Raw genomic sequence first — 21,842 nt, forward strand, 5'->3', positions numbered from 1 at the left:
TGCAAGCTATTCAACTCTGAGGTATAAAATGGAGATATAAAATGGAAATGTGTGACAACTTAAACTCTCCACTGTGCAAGGTGACCCTCAAACCTCATTTAGAGACCTCACTTATCCTAGTCAAGAGAATATCAACCTGATCTGAGAAGGAACAACCTACAAAGCCAGCAGGATGCCCTACACCTCTCCCTACTTGACCTGTGCCTCTTTATTTCTTATATCATTGAAATTATTAATAAAGTTTGATGTTAGGTAAAATCCCTGATATTTGTGAGTCAGATGTGACAGTCCAGTCCCACATGTGAGTTCAAATATTATTCATATATATTTAAAAACCCAAAGTAAGTTTTCCGAAAGTCACAACAAGCAATTTTTGCTAGACAATCCCAAATATTAATTTATGCTTAAAGAAAGATGAATTTCTCTTAAAGTAGGTAAAAGTACCATATTTCCTGAAAGAATTATTTAGTATAATTTTTTAAAGATTATATATATATATATATATATATATATATATATAGAGAGAGAGAGAGAGAGAGGGAGAGAGAGGGAGGGAGGGAGGGAGGGAGGCAGAGACACAGGCAGAGGGAGAAGCAGGCTCCATGCAGGGAGCCCGATGTGGTACTGGATCCCAGGACTCCAAGATCACGCCCTGGGCCAAAGGCAGGCACTGAACCGCTGAGCCACCCAGGGATCCCCTATTTAGTATAATTTGGTAAGGAGCACCTTTAAGTTCAGCCCCTTCTGTATTTAAAGTGTTATTATTTATAATTAAATATCTTTTCACAGAAAAAATCAATATACGCAAGTAATAAGGATGCTACGACCAAATGCACATCATCTGTGCATAGCAAAAATTAAATTTGATCATTTCAACCCTGCTACTACCTAAGAATTGTCATCTGCTTTTCAGGTTTTGAAAAATGATTAACCCTTAAATTTTTTTGTGAAATACATCTTTGCTTTTGAGACATATTTTTCTTCCATTCTTTATGGTAAATTCTTAAATTTACACCAAGTAAAATCTTCCACCTCAAAAGTAGAGAGTTTTCAGAAAAAAAAACAAAACAAACTTCTAAACAATTCTTATTGATCTGCCTTGGAATATGTTGATCCTGGTGAGATCTACTATTAATGCCTTTTATAACTTCAGTCCTGTGAAATACTGTTTGCATAAATCTATTGTGTTTCTATGTTGGTTTTTAGACTCCTTATAACTGACAGACAAGAAAAAACTTGTGAAGATGGAAAATATTTTTACACTATTTCATTTTATAAGTGACAACTCATTGCATATTACTCACATAATGGAAACGTGACATCCCCATGATGATGATGAAATTGAAAGATTTTGAATCAAATGAAAATGTGTACAAAATTGGTCAACAGGAGATAGGAAGCATTTAGTAAAAGTACTTTACTTGAGTGGCTAATGCCGTTATGAAACATATAGTGGTAAATACATTATCCTTTTTTGTTTTTGTTTTTAAGGAAAAGCGTTAATTTGGGGGCTACATCCAGAATAGCATCATCTACATGAGTATTCCCTCTTCCTACAATTTCAGAAAATCTTTGATAACTACTTGAGAAAATGCAGAAGATCTTGCAAACAGATGACATTACCAATACCCAAGCTCTTAGAAAAGGAAAGAGGAAAAGGACAGAGACAATGGACTCAGAGAATGCAAATAGTGACATGGATAAAGGACAGGTTGGTGTTCTGTTACCTTGATAGAATTTTATTATCTAGCTCCAGCATAATTCCATATCCTTTTCATAACTTATTACTTTAGTACTTTCTCTTCTTCTATTAACTTATTATTCCCTTTAATTCTTTATTCAAGCAAGGGAATAAAATTTCATGTTCTCTTTGTAATGTTGAATAAGTTGAGTTAGAAATATACTCAACAGACATTTTTACCTGCTTCTATTTAAGTATGGCCAATTAGGCCAGTGTTCAAACTTTCCCTCATAGTCTGGGAAATGAAAGTGCAGCAAACTGTCAGAAACTATTTTTCCTCTCAAAAAGTACTAAAGAAATGGAAATACCTCTTCCTTAAGATTTACTATTTCTTTTCTTTTTTAACTCTCGGGCCCATATTCGTCACTGGTTTGGTCTGGGCTCCTTTCTAATTTTTATTTATCTATTCCTTTTTAATCTGAATTCCCCACTCCCATTGTTCTCTTATGCTTTGGACAACCCAACAATGTGTTTATACAGTTTCATTTTATTTGTGTGCCGTTGCAATACATATATTTGTATAAGTCTTTTATTTTTTTTGTATAAGTCTTTTAATACATGTAGTATATTATGTGTGTGTATTCTTAATTTTTTATTTTTTTTTAATTTTTTAAATACATACTATACATTCTCATTGTTTAAAATATTTTTCAGTCTTCTGGGGCCAGTGTCTAGAGGCATTCAGGATGTTCCAGCATGTGATGCACTATCATAGGGTATTATACAATACAGCCTCTAGCAAAACTAGGCTGTCCCCAATGCTGGTAATGGAATTGTTTACCTTTATACCAAGAAGATTGGGAAACCAGCAAAATTTGCATGTGGAGTGTGCTCAGTCCATTTTTAAGGAACTTGTGCTGTGAGACTTTAAGTTCTTAGGAGGTTCTAGGGGCGCTGGGTGGCTCCATTGGTTAAATGTCTGACTCTTGATTTCAGCTCAGGTCATGATCTCAGAGTTCCTGAGATCAAGCTGGGTAGGGCTCCTCTCTCAGCCAGGAGTCTGCTTGAGATTCTCGCTCTCCCTCTCCTTCTTCCTCTCCCCCTGCTCACGTGAGTGTGCACGCTCTGTCTCAAATAAATAAATAAAATTTTAAAGTTCTTACGAAGTTCTCTAAAATGAAAAACATGGCAGTGAGGCCCATGGTAGTTCCACATGCGCTAAATGTGTGCATGACAGGATCAAGTGCAGTTTCTTTATATAAGGAGCAGAAAATCATTGTGAAAGTGTTGAAGGCACAAGAACACAGTCAGAAAGCTAAATAAAAAATAAGGCTTTTCTGAGTTAAAAAGAAGTATAAACACATATTTTATACATATATAAATACAAATATATATATATATATATATTTTTTTTTTTAAGGTAAACAGTGAAAATTCTCCCTCACATCCCTATCTCCCATCCACCCTGTTCCCACCTCCTACCCACCCACTACAGGTAACCACATTTATTGCTCTCTTATCTATCCTTCCAGTATTTCTTTGTTTAAATAAAGGAAATATAAATACAGATATTTTTGTCCTCTCTTTTGCACAAAAAAGTAACTTACCAGATACACTGCTTTGTACTTTGTCTTTTTACGTAATATTTTTTGAAGATCCTTCCATGGGAATATAGAGAACTTTCTCTTTTTTACAGCTCCATATTATTCCACTATGTCTATGTACTAGTCTTTATTTAGCCAATCCCACATGATGGATTTGGCTTATTTCTAATTCTTTCCTTCTTAAAAAATCACACTGCATTGTACAACTTTATGGATACATCATTGAGTAGTACACTGATATCATAATATATGCTTCAATCTGTTTCTGATTTTTCAATCAGCACTGTTTTTAACATCTACCTATATTACTATTATACATTAGATCTGTTGTGTCTATTCACTGCATAGCACCAGATTTTACTTAAGCTTTTCTCCAGTAATGAACACCTAAATTTCCTGCAACATCTTGGTACTATAAACAATGAAAAAATAAATCACCTCATACCTGTTCTTTTAAGAAACAAATATACAAGTATATATTTCTGTGCATAGATTTCATTATTACATATACGTGTGTATATGTCATATATAACTTATATAAAGGTAATGAAAATTACTATTATCATGTATAGGCAAGTAGTTAATGTACTCACATTAGCTCTATAAATCCTAAACAAAAATTGACGGATTTGGTTAAATAAAAATGAAAGATGTTTTGAAAAATGAAAGATGCCACACTTCTATGGAGAGAAATTAGAAGAAATTAGAATGTATGATCTAGTTCTTGCCATTTTTAGCAAGTTCCTACAAGAAAGAAGTGAAGTCAAACAAAAGCTAATCTATTTGCAAGCAGCAATGAAAGATATAAAGTTAATAGACAAATATCAGATTGGGAAAAGATATTTGTAAAAACTAAAACCACAAGAGACTAAATTTCTTCAATAAATAAGGCATCTGCACAAATCAGTAATAATAGAACAGGAAACTATCTAGAATAGACTAAAAACCCCAACAGAAAAGATAAGAGCCCAGTAGAAAAGTAGATAGTGACAGAGACTGCTACTTCTCTCCAGCTGTGTGTTCTTCCATTCTTCTTACAGTGATAGGTTTTTAGATGGGCAGGTAGCTGTCAGCTAAAGATTACATTTCCCAGGCTCTTATGCATCTCAGTGTGGCTATGTTGACTAAATGTCCATTAATAAGGTAGGAGTAGAAGCAATGTGTACCACTACTGGATCTTGACCTTAAAAGGAATGGCCATGTCTTCTGCTTGTACTCTTCTGTTGGCAGAGACAAAGGCATGATGCTGGAGCTGGAATAGTCACTTAAGACCCAGACATAGAGGCTGCGTGTTGGGTAGGGTAGACCAGCAAGATAAGAGACATCCTCAACATTGTGGAGCTGCATCTACACTCAGCCTCTTTTCTCTCCAAGTTATGGATGTTACCTAGTGGCCATGTGAAACAATAAGGCTGAAGGTAACACACGGAAGTTGATGCTTACTGTTGGGATGGATCTCAATGGATATCAAGAGAAGCTCTTGAGAAAGCCTTGAGGTCACAGTCTTACCTCTTGCTATTTAGACATAAAAATAATTGGCTTTTTCCAAAGCTTGATGATTTAACATTACTGATTACCAGTAAATTTAAACTGTAGACTGCATTCTAAGTGTAGGTTGAAGGAGAAAACCTTCATCTCTGCAAACTGACTACCACTGACAAGAAGTCATGGATGCACACCAAAGTTCCCGGGAGCCTGACACGGGACTCGATCCTGAGACTCCAGGACCATACCCTGGACCAAAGGCAGGCGCCAAACCGCTGAGCCACCCAGGGATCCCCTCTTTATCTTTTTTTTCTTATGAGTCTGGTTAGAGGTTTATTGATTTTGTTGATCTTTTCAAAGAACCACTTCCTGGTTTCATTACTCTGTTCTATTGTTTTTTCAGTTTCTAGATCACTTATTTCTCTTCTAATCTTTATTATGTCCTTCCTTTTGCTGGGCTAGTGTTTTGTTTGTTCTTTTTTTTTCTAGTTCCTTTAGGTGTAAAGTTAGGTTGTTTCTTTGAGGTTTTTCTTACTTCTTGTGGTAGACCTGTAGTGCTGTAAACTTCCCTCTCAACACTACTTTTGCTGCATCCCAAAGATTTTGGACCATTGTGTTTTCATTTTCATTTATTTCCATGTAATTTTTAAATTTATTATTTGATTTCTTGTTTGATCCATTCATTGTTTAATAGCATGTTATTTAACCTCTATGTATTTGTGCTCTTCCCAGATTTTTTTCCTGTGGTTGATTCTAGTTTCATAGTGTTGTGGTCAGAACAGATGTATGACAGGACTTTGATTTTTTTTAACTTGTTGAGACCTGTTTTGTGGCCTAATATGTGATTTGTTTGGGAGAATATTCCATATACACTTGAAAAGGATATATATTCTGCTATTTTAAAATGGAATATTCTGAATATGTCTGTTATGTACATCTAGTCCAGTGTGTCATTCAAAGTCACTGTTTCTTTGTTGATATTCTGTTTGGATAGTTTGTCCATCAGTGCAGGTGCGGTGTTAAAGTCCCCTACTATTATATTACCACTGATTATATCCTTTAGTTCTGTTATTAACTGTTTTATGTACTTGGGTGTTCCAATGTTGGGTGTATAAATATTTACAATTGTATCCTCTTGTTGGATTGTTTCCATTATTATTATATGGAAGCAAAGTGTCAAAGACAAACAAAGTGTCCTTCTTTGTCTCTTTTTACAGTTTTTATTCTAAAGTCTATTTTGTCAAGTATAAGGATTGCTACCTGGCTTTCCTTTGACATCTGTTTGCATGATAAATGTTTCTCCATCCCCTCAGTTTCAATCTGCAGCTGTCTTTTGGTCTGAAATGAGTCTTTTGTAGGTGGAAAATAGATGGGTCTTATTTTTTATCCATTCTGTCACCCCATTTCTTTTGACTGAAATGTTAAATCCCTTTACATTCAAAGTAATTATTTTTAGATATGTATTTATTGCCATTTTATTGTTTGTTTTGTGTTTTCCCTAGATTTTCTCTGATCCTTTCTTTTCTTGTTCTCTTTCATGATTTGTTGGCCTCCTTTAGTGATACACTTGGATTCTTTTCTCTTTATTCTTTACATATCTTCCTGGTTTTTTATCTGTGGTTACCATTATGTTTGTATATAACATCTTCTGCATAGAAAACCCTATATTAGGTTGATGATTGCTTAATTTTGAAACCATTCTTTACTCTTCTCCCCTCATTTTAGGTATATGGTGTCATATTATCCTTTCATTTTATGAATATCCTTCACTGGTTTTTACAAAAATACTTACTTATACTGCTTTGTATTTTTTACTTTTCATACTCTCATTTATGGTCTTTCCTTTCCATTTAAAGAGTCTTCTTTAATATTTCTTCTAGGGAAGGTTTAGTGGTCATGAACCTCTTTATTTTTTGTTTGTCTGAGAAACTCTTTATCTCTCCTTCTATTCTGAATAATAGCCTTGCTGAATAGAATATTCTTGGCTTCAGATTTTTCCTTTCAGCCCTTTGAATATATCATGCCACTCCCAAATGGCCTGCAAAGTTTCTGCTGAAAAATCCACTGATAGCCTTATGGAGTTTCCTTTGTATGTGACTGTCTTCTTTTCTCTTGCTGCTTTGAAATATTTTTTCTTTATCATTACTTTTTGCCTCTTTAATTACTACATGTCTTGGTACAGACCTCCTTGGGTTGGATTTTTGCAGGGATCTCTGTACCTCCCAGATCAGAATATCCATTTCCTTCCCCAAATTAGGGAAGTTTTCAGCTATTATTTCTTCAAATAAATTTTTCTTTTTTATTGGGGGGGGGTAAGTTGTGATTTTTTATTGGAAAACAAATATACAACTTGGAATGGATTTGAGGCAAATTATGCCATAAGCAGATTTTCTTTAAGTGGCTAAAACAAAGTTTAAAAAGTAAGTAACAATAAAAGAAAATGTTTCTGGTACAGGACCAGCAGTACAAAAAAAATAGTGTATGAGTACCTGGATAATACACCCGTTTTGCAATAGTGCAACTTTTAAGTACATATTGTTGACTGTCCATAGTCCACGCAGAGTTACAACTCCACACTTCAAAAACAACATGCTGACAGTTCCTAAAGAAAACTACTTAAGAAAAAGGCATAACCCAGATATTCCCTCATTTGACCAACTCCATTTAAGTTTAGATGTGCAGAAGGGCTTAAATCTATCCAGAGTAAGCCACATGCAACATGCTACTTGATCAATTTTCTAAAATAAGGTTTCAGGACAATGATAGTAAGATAAGGGAAGAAAACATGGAGGAATGAAATCCTAATTACTATACATGCATATTTTTTGACAGCAGGGGGAAACCTTTTACAGATAAGTTACAAAGAAAAGGCAAATAAACAATTTTGTACAAGAAATTTAACACATTCTGTACAATGTCTTCACTTTGCTGTCATCATTTGTACAAACTCTTCATAGTTTACTTGACCATCACCATCAATATCTGCTTCCCTGATCATTTCATCAACCTCTTCATCTGTTAACTTCTCTCCCAGGTTTGTCATCACATGGCAAAGCTCTGCTGCACTAATATAGCCATTGCCATCCTTATCAAACACATGGAATGCTTCTCTAATTTCTTCTTCACTGTCTGTGTCTTTCATTTTTCTTGCCATCATTGTCAGAAATTCCAGGAAGTCAATTGTGCCATTACCATCAGCATCTACTCCATTAATCATGTCCTGTAACTCTGCTTCTGTGGGATTCTGCCCAAGAAACCTCATTACAGTTCCCAATTCCTTTGTTGTTATAGTTCCATCACCATCCTTGTCAAATAGTGAAAAAGCTTCTTTGAATTCTGCAGTCTGCTCCTCAATTGATCAGCCATGCTGCAAGCGCTACCAGTCTCCAAGAAGTGACCACACAACTACTTAGCTTGCTCGCCCCACTCGGATTCCAGATAAATTTTTCTGCCCATTTTCTTTCTCTTCTTCTGAGATCCCTCTAATGAAAATTTTATTATGCTTGATGAGAGTCGCTGATTTCCCAGAGACTGTTCTCAATTTGCATAATTTTCTTTCTTCTCCTTAGCTCAGCTTGGTTACTTTCCATTACTCGGTCTTCCAGGTCATTAATTCATTCCTCTTCTTCATCTAGTCTGTTATTTATTCCATCAAGTGTATTTTTTTAAAGATTTTTTATTTATTTGGGAGAGAGAGCACATAAGCAGAGGGAAGGGCAGAGAGAGCAGGAAAAGTAGACTCCCCACTCAGCAGGAAGCCTGATGTGGGTCTTGATCCCAGGACCCTGGGATCATGACCTGAGCTGAGAGATGCTTAACTGATTGAGCACCCAGGTGCCCCAACCATCAAGTGTATTTTTAATTTCATTTGTTATATTCTTGATCTCTGATTGATTCTTTTCTATCTCTGTGTTAAAGGTCTCACTGATGTCCTCCACTCTTTTCTCAAGTCCAGTGAGTATCTTTATGGTAATTACTTTAAAATCTCTATCAGGAAAACAAAACAAAGCAAAATAAAATAAAATAAAATATCTTCCAGGCATATTACTTATATCCATTTTGCTTAGGTCTCTTGCTATGGTTTGGTCCTGTTCTTTCATTTGGGACATACTCCTCTGTCTCTTCATTTTGTCTAACTCTCTGTGTCTGTGTCTCTGTGTTTGGAAAGTCAGCTATTTCTCTTTCTTGCTGTTAACAATAATAGTCTTATGAAGAAGAGGTCCTGTAGTGCCCTGCTGTGAAGCGTCCTCTGTTCCCCAGGACCTAGCACTTCACAGAGTATCTCTTATGTGTGTTGCATGTGCTCTATAGTTGAGTGTTGGCCTCTTCTTCCTTCAGTTCATTTGTCCACAGAGGCTCTCTTTGCCAGCAGGGGTGAGGCCCACTGCCATCTTCTATAAGGTTCTGGCATTGTGTGGCTTCTCTGTCTACACACTAAACTATTTCTGCTTAACCAGTTTCCTCAGCACCTATCTGTCTCCTGACCAGGACACAAGGACTATTTGGAGTCTTTACTTGCTTTGCAAAAACTCTGAAGAGTCTGGTTGCTTTCTCTTGTCCAGCTATCTAGATACTAATTTTGGACATTTCTGATTTATAACTCAGAGAGGCACCATGTTGCCCTGATGTAATGCTGGACATGGGGCCTCTTTAGGGAGTTTTTAATGCACTGAGAAGCAAGGAGCCAACCCTGTTGTTCTAGGATTGCTCCTCGTTGATATGAATGTTTCTATCATATATCCTTACCCCTGTGATGCATCTCCCTTCCCTGGAAACAATAGGATCATGAAGAGCAAAGACACTTGAATTTGATTTCCTGCCATTCCAGATCCTTATTTTCCAGGCTTTTCCTGACACCAGAATGTCTCTTCCCTTCCTGTGCAACAGAAACTTTTTTTATGTCATATCTTCATCTCTTCCACTCTAAAGTTTATTTTTAAGAATTTATAATCCAGGGCCACCTGGATGGCCTCAGTTGTTAAGGATCTGCCTTCAGCTTGGGTCATGATCTTGGGGGTTCTGGAATCAAGCCCCATATTGGGCTCCCTGCTTAGCTGGGAATCTGCTTCTCCCTCTCCTTCTCCCTCCTCTCACCCACCCCCCACCTAACTCATGCTCTCCCTCTTTCTCCTGGATAAATAAAATCTTTTTTAAAAAAATAAGTAAAATAAAAATGAAAAATAAAAACTTTATACTCCAGCTTTTTCGATCTCTTCATATATATATATATATATATATATATATATATATGCAAACAAGCTTGGTAATTTGAGGAAATCATTTTCTGTCTCAACACAGCCTGGGTTTTACAATTCAAATGCATATGTTTTCAGACTATTGTCTTGCTATTGACCTTAAAAATTACTTCTAAAATTAAAAGGAAAGCATGAATGCTTTGTTCTAGGTGAATCTTCTCTTTCTCTGATGCAATAAACCCCAAAATTTCTCACAGTCTTAATAGAAAGGCTGTGAGTAAAAAGTTAGGGGGGGTATGGAGGGTGAGATGAGTTACAAAAATTTGAATGGCAGGTTGATTCTTCTCTGTTAAACTATTTTCCTACTTTATATTCTTCACTGAAGTTAGAAAGAATCCTGATTTCTGCTATGTGACAGATGTGTGCATGAAACTTTGATTCCTTTCCTTTTTCTGAGCCCCCCTGGAGATGGGAAGACAAAGCTGAGGCTAGTTCAGTAGATAGGGCAACTCTTCATCTGGAGCAGTAAAGGCCTGGGAGATGAGGGATTTGTAGGTCTGATTAAGTCCCTTCAGCATGCAGAACATAGGATAAACCACTAAAGTCACTTTGAAGCTTCTTTTGTTGTACCTGCCTTGTATTTTAGAGAGACCCATTTTCAGGAAATGCCTTTCTGCCTGGTGAGAGCTCCAGTGAGGATGAAGAGCCTTTAGCAGACTTGTCAAAGGAGGAATTGTGCATGAAAATAAAAAGCCTGAAACAAAAATTAACAAACACCCGGAAAGAAAACAGCCGACTTCGACAGTCTTTGGTCATGCTTCAAGGTAAACTTTGAGAAAAATTGACATTTTTAGATAATAGGAAAAATATATAATGAGTGGAAATTATTGTAAATCAGCTGTCAAGGGATCCCTGGGTGGCGCAGCGGTTTGGCGCCTGCCTTTGGCCCAGGGCGCGATCCTGGAGACCCGGGATCGAATCCCACGTCGGGCTCCCGGTGCATGGAGCCTGCTTCTCCCTCTGCCTATGTCTCTGCCTCTCTCTCTTTCTCACTCTGTGACTATCATAAATAAATAAAAATTAAAAACAAAAATCAGCTGTCAAGAATGAAAAAGCAAATCAATACGTTAGAGGAGGGGATCCCTAGGTGACTCAGCAGTTTAGCACCTGCCTTTGGTCCATGGTGTGATCCTGGAGTCCTGGGATCAAGTCCTACATCGGGCTCACTGCATGGAGCCTGCTTCTCCCTCTGCCTGTGTCTCTGCCCCCCACCTCTGTCTCTCATGAATAAATAAATAAAACCTTTAAAAAAAATGATGTCTTGCCTTAAAAAAAATATGTTAAAGTAAAAAAATCAAAAATCACATTTTAAGAAAATCTATTATTACCTAATTTAATACAGAAGCACTATTCTTGAAGCCTTTAGTTTATATCTTAGAGAATATTAGATTATTTCCACAAAATAATGCCATATTCATTTAATAACATTCAGTGGATATTTATTGAGCATTTAATAGAGGCTACTCACTATGTTAGGCCCCAGAGAGAAAAGATTAGTAAGACGGAACAAGTATATTAACATATTCATGATATGCTTCTTCATTCCCCTCTGCTAGTGAAAGCACTAGAATATGGGGCCTCTTATGATCCATTATAGTACCATTGAAATTAAAGATCCTGTATATTGAACTGTAGATTGGGAGTTGGGAAGAGTAGTCTGGGAAAATAATCACATTCCATCAAAGACTGATAAAGGAGAAAGAGCAGTTAAAAAACACTTGGTGTGGGCAGCCCAGGTGGCTCAGTGGTTTAGCGCCACCTTTGGCCCAGGGCGTGATCCTGGAGACCCGGGATTGAATCCCACTGCAGGCTCCCTGCATGGAGCCTGCTTCTCCCTCTGCCTGTGCCTCTGCCTCTCTCTCTCTGTGTATCTCTCATGATTAAATAAATAACATCTTTTAAAAAAACACAAAACACTTGGTGTAATGCCTTTTGTAGGATCCTATATTGCATTTAAGTGTTTATTTTTCAAAAATTACGTTTTCCGCGTGTGGGGGCGAAGCCGGAGGGCGGCGGTGGCCCCGGCTGCAGCCCCGGCTCCCCCCGCCCGGCCCACGCCTAGAGGCCGCCCCGGAGGCCGCCGCCTGCCGCCAGAGCTGAACAGAATTAAGAAGAAAGAGCTTCCACAATCACAGCAGATGAAGATCCACTGGTAAATCGATTAGGATTTTTGGCCTGCCCTCCAAAGTAAAGACACACAGAGAGAGAGGCAAAGACACAGGCGGAGGGAGAAGCAGGCTCCATGCAGGGAGCCCAACGTGGGACTCGATCCCGGGTCTCCAGGATCAGGCCCTGGACTGACGGCAGCGCTGAACCACTAGGCCACCAGGACTGCCCAAGATTTTATTTTTATTGATAGAAGAGTGTGTGACTGCAGGCAGAGGGAGAGGAAGAAACTCAAGTTGACTCCACATTTAACACATAGTCCCACTCGGGGCTGGATCCCAGGACCCTTGAGACCACGACATGAGCGGAAATCAAGAGTCGGACACTCAATGAACTGAGCCACCCAGAAACCCCTGTTTTTACTACTACTTAGTTAAGGACAGGAAGCATGCATAATTTCACTTTTTGGAATTTATATATGCATGCAATCCAGGAAAAATTTTACACAGTTATTTCTAAATCTTTTTAAAAATAAATGTGTGTGTGTATGTGTGTATTTTTAAATCTTGTAAAATTTCAACTTAAACCCTTTCTAATGAGAGCCCTGCATTAAGTTTAGGTTGCAATAACATTTCCTTCTTAATTTTTACTTTGACTTAAATATTTTTGTTTCTGCAAGTTGGACTTTGTTTCTTTAGCAGAGAAGTTGGCCACTTCTATCATGCCAGATGTTCGAGATAAAAAACATGAAACCCTCTTCCTCTCCACCTAGAGAAAGCACCTGTAAGCAGACAATTATGACACATGTGCCACAAGAGTGCTGATATTATTGCCATGTGAAACATGATTAAAATCCTTGTGTCTGGGCAGCCCAGGTGGCTCAGTGGTTTAGCGCCGCCTTCAGCCCATGGCCGGATCCTGGAGACCTAGGATTGAGTCCCATGTTGGGCTCCCTTCATGGAGCCTGCTTCTCCCTCTGCCTGTGTCTCTGCCTCTCTCTCTCCCTCTCTGTGTGTCTGTCATGAATAAATAATTAAAATCTTACAAAAAAATTATGTTTTCCTTTGCAATGAAGCATCTTGCACTATTATGTGCTGCTGAATATTTAGCAATCATGTCCTGTGTTGGACAGCGTTCTGTTGTAAAACAGTCAATACACAGACCATTTTGAAAAGAAATCCCTCTGGGAACACCTGGATGTCTCAGTGGCTCAGATCATGATCTTAGGATCCTAGGATCAAGTCCTACGTCAGGCTTCCCAGAGGGAAGCCTGCTTCTCCCTCTGCCTCTCTGTGTGTCTCTCATGAATAAATAAATAAAATATTAAAAAAAAAAAAGAAAGAAAGGAAAGGAAAGAAATCCCTCTGGCTGGTGTGTACAAAATGAGTACAAATGACACAATAAAGAAAGCAGGAAAGGGCCACTCTTGAACAGTATTGCAGTCATCCAGGCTAACATGATGGCAACCTAGCCCAGGGCAATGGCTATGGAAGTAAAGACGACAGTTCCACATAATGTTGGAGGCAGAAATGATAGGAGACAAGTAGAACATGGGGATAAGCTAGATTAACAGAGTAATGGCTCACATGCTTTCCATTGAAGACCTCATAATTTTAAGTAGAAGCAGTTACAGCTAAAATGTTTACTCCATCACCAAGCCATTATCTCTTTATATTTTCAACTTTAAATATTGAACTTTTGTTACCAATGGGTTTTTTTTCTGGTGAGGTTTTTGTGATTTCAAAGAACAGATCATTCTCATTTTTATATAATCTGTCCCAGGACTTAGAATAAGACAAGAAGCTAGTTTATAAAGTTAGCATAAGTTGCTGGTTAAAAGTATTGATTTTGGGATTACAGGCCTTGATTTGAATCCCAGCTTTCCTTACTGGCTCTACAGGTGTGGCCATATCACTTTACTGGGCCCTCAGTCCCAGCTTCAATCTTCTCACCTACAAATGAGATGGGGGTGGGGTGGGGTGGTGGCAATCCATCATGTCTTGCTGCCATGAAGATGAAAAGATCATTTGGAAGAAATGCTTTACCCAAAGCACAATATGGTACTCAATAGTGGTGTTATTGTGTCTGCTTTTTTTTTTTTAAGATTTTATTTATTTATGAGAGACACAGAGAGAGAGAGTGAGGCAGAGACACAGGCAGAAGGAGAAGCAGAAGCAGGCTCCATGCAGGGATCCCGATGTGGGACTTGATCCCGAGTCTCCAGGATTACACCTTGGGCTGAAGGCAGCGCTAAACTGCTGAGCCACCTGGGCTGCCCTGTGTCTGCTTTTATCAACACCAGAATCTGACACAAAAAAAGTGCCCAATTATATGATATTAAAATCCATCAATAAGCTATGATTCTCTAGCCTGGACTTCTCCCTTTAATGCCAGACTCGTTGCGCAACTGTGTATGTGACATTACTGATAGGTATCTCAAACTAACATATCTAAAACCATACTCCTGACCTTATCCTTCAACCTGTTTTTTTCTTCCTTCCTCATCTTGGATGATGCTAACTTCATTGTTCCAGTTTCTCAAACCAAAAAACAATTTCTATGTTTCTTTTACATCATACACTCAGTCTATTGGCAAATTCTACTGACTTTACCTTTGGAACATTTCTGGGATACAATCCTTTTTACCACCCCTACTACTACCACTCTAGTCCAAGCCACCATTATCTTACACATAGATTATTATGGTGGATTCCTAGCTGGTGTCACTATTTTTGCTCTTGCTTTTCTCTAATCTATTCTCAGCACAGTTGCAAGAATAATCCTGTTAAATATAAGTCAGTTCATGTCACTTTTCACCTCAAACCCTTACATGCATTTCCACCTCACTCAGGGGAAAATAAGTCATTTTTATGACCTTTAGTCCTTACATGATCTGGCCATTTCTCTTCTACTTACCTCTCTTGGCCTTATTTTCTGCTACTCTTCCCTCCTCTGTGATCCAGCCACATTGAACTACCTGTTTTTCCTTTGAGGACATCAGACATAATCTTACTTCAGTGTCTTTGTACTGGTCATTTCCTCAGGCTGGAATGTTTTTCCTCCAGATATCCACTTGCTTACTTCAAGTAAGTACACTCACTCCATCCAACACCTTACTCTAAATTCATCTTTTCCCTAAACTCCTTCCTCAGTCTAAAATTTCAACAACTCTCCCTGAAACATTATTTATCCCCCTTCCCCTGCTTCATTTCCTCTTTGGCACTTACAACTGTCTATATAATCTATTATATATTTAATATTGTATATACAATATTGTCCACACACACACACACACACACACACACACAAGTGTACCTCCAGAAACCAAGTCATTGAGTTGTAAAGTCCTGTTATAAATTAGGCACTGTTCTAAGTACCTAGGAAAATCCAGAAAATAAAACAAAGATCCTTGCTCTCATGGAGCCTACTTCTAGTGGGTCAAGACAGTCAAAAAACCACAACAAATAATGAGTAAATTATATGTTAGCTGATAGCAGTATGGAAAAAATAAGGAAGGTAAAGGAGGATTGGGATTTGAGGGAGATCATAAAAACAGTCTTTTTAAAAAATATTTTATTTATTTACTCATGAGAGACACACAGAGAGAAGCAGAGACATAGATAGGCAAAGGGCAAAGCAGGCTCCCTGGAGCCTGGGATCACGACCTGAGCCAAAGGCAGATGCTCAACCACTGAGCCACCCAGGTGCTTCCATAAAAACACAATCTTAAATATTATCCTAAATAACATGATCATAGTAGGCCTTTATGAAGCTATGGTTGGGAAGTAGGAAGATAACAAGAAGTTGAAATTTTATGTGTAATCCAAATAAAAAAGGGTCTAAGAGAAGACTGCAGAGTGGTTATTTATCTTTTGCCCACTTATGCTCTTAATAATTCTTTGAACTAAGAATCAGGGTTCTTCTTTCAGTTTATAAAGTCTACTAACAGAAAAACAGCAGAATATATATGCCATTTTAGACATTCAGAATGGCAAATGTGTGTATGCTACACATGCATGTATTATGCATTTGAAACATGTCTTGTGGACCACAACTGACCAACACTGTAAGATATAAAAGGAATAAAGATGATATATCTATTGTATAGAAGATATTAAATTGTAATTATTTTTTTAAGATTTTATTTATTCATTCACGAGAGACACAGAGAGAGAGAGAGAGAGAGGCAGAGACCCAGGCAGAGGGAGAAGCAGGCCCCACGCAGGGAGCCCAATGTGGGACTCGATCCCGGGTCTCCAGGATCACGCCCTGGGCTGAAGGCTGCGCTAAACCGCTGAGCCACCAGGGCTGCTCAATTGTAATTATTTTTAAAGAATGAATACATACCTAGGAAAAAGAAAGCATCAACTAAAAATTCTTATAACAAATGAAATTTCAGTAAAGAATCAAAAATCAGTTAAGTTTTGCCCAAGTTTCTTTAAGTATGATATAAAGCTTAAATGAAATATGTGGAAGTCTCCCTTCTTTCTTGAAACCCTACTAGATATAAATTTGAAATGCATAAAAACACAAGTACCAAGAAAACTCGAAAGGAGATCACAGCAGATAAGAGATGCCAATAAAATTTTAGAAACTGAAAAGCAAATGGATGAGCAGTAACTGACTAACTCTGTAGGAATCTGAAAGTTCAGTGTCTGGGATAGGGATAAGGAGGGGGTAGAGGTAAATAAATTAAAAAGAAAGAAGCCAAATCACACCACAGAACTATAAATGGTTTAGGATTTGTACCTGTGAAAGGAATTATGATAGTGCTGATAGTGTGAAAACTGGAGTCATTGAAAGACCTACATAAAGATCTTTTGGGACCATAAAGTCACACATTCTTCCTATGTAGCCTGCAACTGCCACTCCTCACCACAGCAGAAGATGGAGTTTTCTTCCAGAAGAGATTGAATCAGAGCTATGAACTCAGGGACACTGGGTAGAGCTAAGGGAAGGTAATTACTTGAGAAAATCCTCTAATGTGGAAAACAGATCAAAATGAACAAAGAGAAAAATAAGGTCAAAGGAAACAGACACAATTCAGGGAGCAGAAGAAATCTGCATGGGACAAGAACAGGGTAATTTAAGTGAGGAATAGCCAAAGAATAAGGGGATATTGAAATCTATAAATTTTACTGACACCTAGAAATTCAATAAAATGCCTGGAGGTTAAAGTTAAGAAAATCTTGTAGATATTAGAGTAAGAAACTAAGGAAAGGAGAATAGAAAAGATTAAGAAAAATAAAGAATTAGTCCCAGAGGCTGAATGTCCAAAGACAAGAGGTCCTAAAACATTCAAAAGTGAAGAGGAAGAAGTTATTTAAAAATTAATATCATAAATTTCTATAACTGAAGAACACAAATTTTTACATTAATAGATAATAGCAAAAGCAAAAAGACTTGTCCAAGTCATAACATTGTGAAATTTCACCAGAAATAAAGGGAAGATCCAAAGAGAATAAGCATGCCCCATGCTAAAGATTGGGAATCAAAATGGCATTGGACTTTTCACTAGCAACACTGGAAATTCCAAGATAATTAAGCAATGTCTTCCAAATTCTGAATGGAAATGATGTAAATCTAGACTTTTATACCTGAGCAAAATTATCAACCAAGTGTGAAGGTTGGTAATACTTTCCATATAACGTCTCACTAATGTACTTCCTATGATTCCTTTTCCAAAGACTAATGTATGAGGGTATAACCTGTCAATATTAAATCTCATAAATTTCCAATGATTAAAAATGACTTGCTAGTGCAAAATCAGCATATCAATGGAACAGAATGCATATCCTTCAAACAGAACCTCATATATGATAAAGAAACTATCCTAGAGGCACTATGGCATAGAGGTAAAGAGTATGGATTTAAAGGGGCCAAACCACTTGGCCTCAAACCCTGGCTCTGCACCTATTATCTGTCTAACCATGTGCAAGTTGTTTAACCACCCTGTGCCTCAGTTTCCTCATCTCAAAAGAGGAAATAATAAAAGTACTTACCTGGGTGACATGTAAAACATTCAGAACAGAACCTGGCAATAGCAAGTGCCATGTAAGTTCTTTGCTATTACACTGTTCAGGATCACAAGTCGTCAGGACCAGCTTCATGGATGTGTGCCGTATGTAGTCACTCAGAGCTCTGATCTTAGAAGGGCCCCACATACTGGTTAAAGGCTCTGCCATCACCATATTAAAATTTTTAAGAAGCTTTGAACAAGAAGTGCTGCATTTTCACATTTGCAATGAGCCTGGAAATTCATGTAGCAAGTCTTGCAAGTTAATCAGGAAAGGGATAAATTATTCAGCAAACAACTCTGGAAAACTGATATTCCAGTGTGTGCTGGGAGTAGGGGATGCAAGTTCAAGTTAGATTCTCATTTCATTCCATGTGGCACAATAAAAACATAACTATACAGTTTAAATAAAAACCCCATGTTCTGAATTGAGTGGGAAATACTGGTTTAAACACATAATGAAATGTATATCTTTAAAAATTAATAACATGTATTTTCTAATACTGTTCCCTGAATAGGCTTAAAAACAAAAACCCAATAGCAAAGAACATTCCCAGCACCGGACTTGGTTGTATAATAATAACACTTCCCACTAAAAAGAGCTAGGGTTCCTTGGAGAAATGGGTGATTCCAGAATTTGCACAGGAAATGTACCAAGATGAGCCGTGTTGGGAGCCTAACACAAAAAATCCAGATGAAAATCTTGTCATATCAGAAAACAAGGCAGTTAACAAAGACTATGTGGACATGCCAGTTAGAAGAAGTTCCCAGTGGCCAAAGATGGGACAATTTGAGTATCAATAATAAAGATAACTGCAACAGGTTATCATATATATTTAAGTGCATGAGTTCATAATAGTTCAAAAAAGAAAAAAAAAAACCTGAGGTCAAAAAAACCCTAATGATCAAATTCGTCATAATGGCAAACACAGATAAAAAAAACAACCATTTATCCTGTCATCATTATAGGAAATGAACCTAAGTGTAACCAAATAGTTGATGGGAGGAAGTTTCCCTTTGTACAAAAAGTCTAGGTAATAAATGAAGAAGAAAAATATTAGAATATCACCGTTTTGCAACTCCTTACGATATAATGAATCTAAGTGTGGTCATCAGTGATGACTAATATCACAAAAAAACTAACCATGCATTCAATGCTACCTGATAAAATTTTAAAATACTACCTAAATCTAATCAAGCCTCTAGATCTAATTACCAATTTAAGAGTGAATTTAGGAAAGAAAAAAAAAGAGTGAATTTAGAGAACAGCACCATATGTTAAACACAATATTATGGATACACTCAGCAAAATCCCACTGTGGGAAATCTTGTAAAACAAACAACAGGGCAGCCCCGGTGGCGCAGCGGTTTAGCGCCGCCTGCCGCCTGGGGTGTGATCCTGGAGACCGGAATCAAGTCCCACGACGGGCTTCCCATATGGAGCCTGCTTCTCCTTCTGCCTGCATCTCTGCCCCTCTCTCTCTGTCTCTGTGAATAAATAAAAAAATCTTAAAGAAAAAAAAACAGTTTCTTCAATTAATAAATTCCAAGGAAAAAACTAAGAGAGAAAACTTATAGTTTAGTTTATAACAGACACAGCCAACTACTTGTAATATGTGGACCTTATGTGGATCCTGATTCAGATGAAGTAAAAACAAAAATGAGAAAATCAGAGAAATTTGGACATTTACTAGTTTTTTTAAATGACATTGAAGGAAAGCTGATAAGTATTTCTAGCTATCACATGTTTTTATGTTTATATTTTTTAAATTTCTTACCTTTAGAAATACTTGTAGAAATATTTACAGATAAATTGAGATGCTGCCTGTGATTTGCTTGAAGTACTCTTGGGGTTGGGAAGAAAATGGACAGGAGTATAAAAGAACAAGACTGGCTGTGAGCTGAAACTGGGGGATGGATATATGGGAGTTTACAATTTTTGCGTTTAAAATTATCCATTCGAAGTTTAAAAATTATATCCAGGCAGAAAAAACTCACTTATAAAAAGATATTTGAACTATGCAAAATATATGACTATTTTACTGATCTGAATGGTGAATGACTTTCTTTTTTTAAAAGATTTTATTTATTTATTCATGAGACACAGAGAGAGAGAGAAAGAAAGAGAGAGACAGGCAGAGGGAGAAGCAGGCTCCATGCAGGGAACCCTATGTGGGACTTGATCCTGGGACTCCAGGATCACACCTGGGCAGAAGGCAGGCGCTAAACCGCTGAGCCAACCAGGGATCCCTGGTGAATGACTTTCTAAGCATTAAATAGATTAATAATACACTAAAGAAAAGACTGCTGCTTTAAAATAAAAACTAAAAAATATGTGTATGCTTTCAAAATATCATGAAATTAAAAGAAAAACCCTAAGAAAAATACTTGCAACTTATGACAAATGAAAGGTTAAAATATTTAATATAGAAAGGAGTAAATAACAATAACTAACACAGTGTGCTTATAATACACTAGGCACTCTTATAATCACTTTACAAAAACTATCTAAGTTATTAAAAATAGAAAAAATACATGGTCTGCCAATTGCACCTGGCTGGCAATTGGCAGACCATGTAACTCTTGATCTCAGGACTGTGAGTCCAAGCCCCACATTGGGTGTAGAGATTACTTAAAAGAAAAAAAACCTGCTAATATTCTGCAGTCTAATATATAATTCATAGAAGCTTGGATAACCAGTAAATAAGTACATATTTAACTTCATAATCATAAAATAATTGCAATTTAAATTTTGCTAAAATTTCAACCTACCAAAATAGTGAAGATTATTATTAATGATTAACACATGTTTTTGATGATGTAGCGAAAACACTGACTTCTTACATTGCTGGGAACCAGATAAGTTGGAAGAATCTTTCTGGAGAGCAATTCAGCAGTATTAGTTGAGGTCAGAAAACATTTATACCTTTGACCCCATTATTATGCTTTCAGGAATTTGTAGCATTGTTGTGATCAAAAATACAAATGAAGATGTATGTGCTACACAGTTCATAAGAGCTTTGTAAAAAATAAAAAAAAGAGTTTTGTTTGTAATAAAGAAAAATTGGAAGTGGGGCACCAGGGTGGCACAGTCAGCTAAACAACCCACTCTTGGTTTCGGTTCAGGTCATGATCTCAGTGTCGATGGATGGAGCCCTAAGTCAGGCTCTGTGCTCAGCACAGACTTCTGCTTAAAATTCTCTCTTATTCTTTCTCTGCACACCCCCCACCCAAACGCGTTCTCTCCCTCTTTCTTTTTTATGTGTGTGTGTATGTGTATTTAAGATTTTAGGGATCCCTGGGTGGCGCAGCGATTTGGAGCCTGCCTTTGGCCCAGGGCGCGATCCTGGAGACCCGGGATCGAATCCCACATCAGGCTCCCGGTGCATGGAGCCTGCTTCTCCCTCTGCCTGTGTCTCTGCCTCTCTCTCTCTCTGTATGACTATCGTAAATAAATAAATAAATAAATAAATAAATAAATAAATAAATAAATAAATAAATAAATAAAAGATTTTATTTATTTATTCATGAGAGAGACACAGAGAGAGAGAGGCAGAGACATAGGCAGAGGAAAAGCAGGCTCCCTCTTGAGGAGTCTGATGTGGGACTCCATCCAAGGACCCCAGGATCACAACCTGAACCAAAGGCAGATACTCAACCACTGAGCCACTCAGGTGACCTCTCCCTCTCTCTTA

General features: G+C 37.4%; 1 protein-coding gene and 1 pseudogene across 6 annotated transcripts in view; one reads left to right on the plus strand and one right to left on the minus strand.

Moving 5' to 3' along the window:
• The window catches only part of BEND6 (BEN domain containing 6), a 56,641-nt gene that overhangs the window by 17,349 nt on the left and 17,450 nt on the right, over positions 1-21,842 (plus strand). For 3 of the 6 annotated variants that reach the window (XM_055329659.1, XM_055329661.1, XM_055329656.1), the window contains exons 2-4: positions 1,566-1,711; positions 8,689-8,724; positions 10,612-10,789. The exons of 1 other annotated variant lie outside the window; for it this stretch is intronic. In XM_055329659.1, the coding sequence (XP_055185634.1) occupies positions 1,592-1,711; positions 8,689-8,724; positions 10,612-10,789 (334 nt within the window). In that variant the 5' untranslated portion in view covers positions 1,566-1,591. Of the gene's footprint in view, positions 1-1,491; positions 1,712-8,688; positions 8,725-10,611; positions 10,790-21,842 lie in introns of all 6 variants that reach the window. 2 more of the 6 variants (XM_055329658.1, XM_055329660.1) reach the window with 2 other exon arrangements.
• On the minus strand, positions 7,139-8,360 carry LOC129512753 (calmodulin-A-like; annotated as a pseudogene).

This window comes from Nyctereutes procyonoides, unplaced genomic scaffold (assembly GCF_905146905.1).
Source record: "Nyctereutes procyonoides isolate TBG_1078 unplaced genomic scaffold, NYPRO_anot_genome, whole genome shotgun sequence".
Taxonomy (NCBI): domain Eukaryota; kingdom Metazoa; phylum Chordata; class Mammalia; order Carnivora; family Canidae; genus Nyctereutes; species Nyctereutes procyonoides.